Raw genomic sequence first — 2,997 nt, forward strand, 5'->3', positions numbered from 1 at the left:
TGTGTGTGTGTGTGTGTGTGTGTGTGTGTGTGTGTGTGTGTGTTTGTGTTGCTGTGTAACTACCTACCCACCTGCCTCTCTTTCTTCCTTTCTCTTTGTTTTCCCGCATTTCTACCTAATCTCTCTATTCATCTATCTCTTTACCCATCTATATATTTGTCTATCTTCCTCATTTGTCATCACCTTCAACTACATACTTTCAGAACTACGCATACAACCAACCATTAACTCATTTTCATATTTTCTCACTTATGTCTTTCTTTCTTCTACACAGACCAAACATTTGGAGAAGTGAACCAGCTTGGTGGAGTTTTCGTGAACGGAAGACCGTTACCAAACGCCATAAGGATGCGCATTGTGGAGTTGGCGCAGCTAGGCGTAAGGCCCTGTGACATTAGCAGACAGCTTCGAGTTTCCCATGGATGTGTTAGCAAAATTCTAGCTCGTTATAACGAGACGGGTTCGATACTCCCTGGTGCCATTGGTGGAAGCAAGCCACGCGTTACGACGCCAAATGTTGTAAGGCATATAAAAATTTATAAAGAGAAAGACCCAGGGATTTTTGCTTGGGAGATTCGGGATAAACTTTTAGCTGATGGCATTTGCGATAAATTTTCAGTCCCTTCTGTGAGTTCAATCAGCAGGATTTTAAGAAATAAGATCGGAAATAATAATAATAATAGTAATAATAATAATAATAATTCTAGTACATCCATTCATACGACTGCTCAATTTGAAAATAGAGGGGGTGTGACTCCTAATACAACACCACCCGCTGCTGCTTTGTATAATCCACATCAGTTCTATTCATATACTTGTCCAGGAGGCCAGGGAATATCTTCCCTCCCTGGCGTACCAGCCCCGCAAATTTCGACCCATTCTCAAGCCGCCTCTGCGCATAATGTTAGCTTTAAGCAGAATTCAATGTCGTCTGTTGCTCCGTGTATGATGAGAGCCTGGCCATCATCTCATTCTGTAAGCGATATTTTGGGAATTAACGTACGTCAGCCGTTGTCCATGGCACAATCAGGCCCTCCGGCACATATGGAGACAGCACTTGCTCAAAATTATAACTATTATGGAGTTAATATTAAAGCGACAGCAGTATCACCAATGTTTTTGCAAAGTTGAAATAAAAAATAATTTTTAAATGCATTAAAATTCATAAAACTATGTGGGGAAAACGATTTATAAAAGAGTTTCCGTGATTCATTTCAAAAAAAGTAAAGTGTTTACGGTTTTGATTTTCAAGGAAAACAATTTTTTTTAAAACAGTTATATAACAAGGATTTCAAGAGTGAGTTAAAAAACAGAAAAGTTACTTTTAAAAACTGCTAAAACGCAGTTATCTTTCGGGGAAAATAGACAAAACTTATAAAAGAGGGATTCCTTCATTGATTTTAATAAAGAGAAAATGGTTTACGACCTTCATATTCAAGGAAAACAAAAAAAAAATTATGTAACAAACGTGTCATTACTGATTTAAAAATAGAAAAGTTACGTTTAAAAACTGCTATAAAACGCAATTGGTTTTTAAGAGAAATAGAAAAAAAACGGCTATAATGAAAAACGAAAAAACCATAGCCTAAAACGCATTTTAAAATATGTTTTTAAAATCTTAAATGATTTGTATAAAAGGTTCGCAAGGAAAAATAGGCGCACTTCTCTTTGTTAAAAGGTTTTTTATCGCAATGATTTTTTTAAATCAAAAAGTGAATACTTACGTTTAAGAACTGCTATAACGCGCAGTTGGCTTTCTTGAAAAATAGAAAAAAGTATGAGAAACAGGGATTCAATGATTGAGTTTATGGTTTAGACTTTCAAAGTAAAACAAAAAAACTGTTAAGATTGTTATACAACAAAATATTCTTTGATTTAAAAGCAGAAAAGCGTTTATGGCTTTAACATTCAAGAAAATAGAAAAACTTTTATAAAACAAGTATTTCAAGATTGATTTTTAAATAGTAAAGCGTTTATGATCTTGCTTTATAAGGGAAAACAAAAAAAAAACTCTTATCAGACCCCATTTAAAAGGAAAAAAATTCAGGAAAATTTGTGTGTTTTAAAAAATTTTGATCAGAAAATTTACCTGGACAAAAACAGAAAACTGATATGAAACACGTTTGTTCAATAATTGATAAAAAAAAAGAAAAAAAGAATTCTGAGAAATGGTAATAAATGAAAACACTGCGAACGTTTAAACAGTTTTTAATTGACAAGTTGATATTTGAGCGCCGTTATTAAACGAATATTATTAGCATTTAGAAAATTGAACAATTCTGTAATAAAACATGCATACTCCATAATTGATTTAAAAACAAAGGAAGCATTCTGGAAAACTGTAATAATTCAGTTTAAACTTTTAAGGAAAAAAACCGCGTACTTTTAAACAGTATTTTAATCGCCGAGAAAATCTAACATTTAATAACATTGATATTAAATAAAATAAGCGTTTAGAAAAGAAAAATATTTGACTTATGAAATACGGATGTCCAAATATATTTTTAAAAGCAGAAAACTTTCAGAAAATTTGCTCTAATAACGTCGTGACATTCAGGAGAAAAACTGCTGATTTCTGTTTTTCTAAAATCAAAAACCAACAGCTATATGATAAAAAGAAAACAAAAGTTCCTCGCAAAAGAAAAAGTACTAAGGTACGGACTTGAGTTCCAGGAGAAAAAATACAGAAAAGTTGCTACGGTACGAATTTGATTTTCTGGGAAAAGAAACAGAAAAAACTCTTTTAATGAAAATCATATATCAGTTTTTTTTTTCTCTAATGTAAAATCCGAGCTAAAATTTGCTCCAATGCATGTTCATTTTTTCTGCAAAAAAAAAAAAAAGAAATGCTATGATGTGGGCTGGTCCTTTTAAAAAAATTAAAACTGCATTTTAACAAGAAAAAAAGATTAAGGAAACGGGAAATGGTTCATGAAAACACAAAAAGCTTCACAAAGAAGAAAAAGGAGGTACAAAAGTGAGAAAGAAAAGTACAAA

The 2,997-nt window shown here is 32.4% G+C and overlaps 1 protein-coding gene across 1 annotated transcript in view; it reads left to right on the top strand.

Annotated features, from left to right (window-relative positions):
- LOC106869529 (paired box protein Pax-1) overlaps positions 1-2,991 on the top strand; it is a 20,875-nt gene extending 17,884 nt beyond the window's left edge. The window contains exon 2 of the mRNA XM_052973470.1: positions 275-2,991. Coding sequence (XP_052829430.1) covers positions 275-1,131 — 857 coding nt within the window. The 3' untranslated portion in view covers positions 1,132-2,991. The remainder of the gene's footprint in view (positions 1-274) is intronic.
- The last annotated feature ends 6 nt before the right edge of the window (positions 2,992-2,997 follow it).

Source organism: Octopus bimaculoides, chromosome 16 (assembly GCF_001194135.2).
Source record: "Octopus bimaculoides isolate UCB-OBI-ISO-001 chromosome 16, ASM119413v2, whole genome shotgun sequence".
Taxonomy (NCBI): domain Eukaryota; kingdom Metazoa; phylum Mollusca; class Cephalopoda; order Octopoda; family Octopodidae; genus Octopus; species Octopus bimaculoides.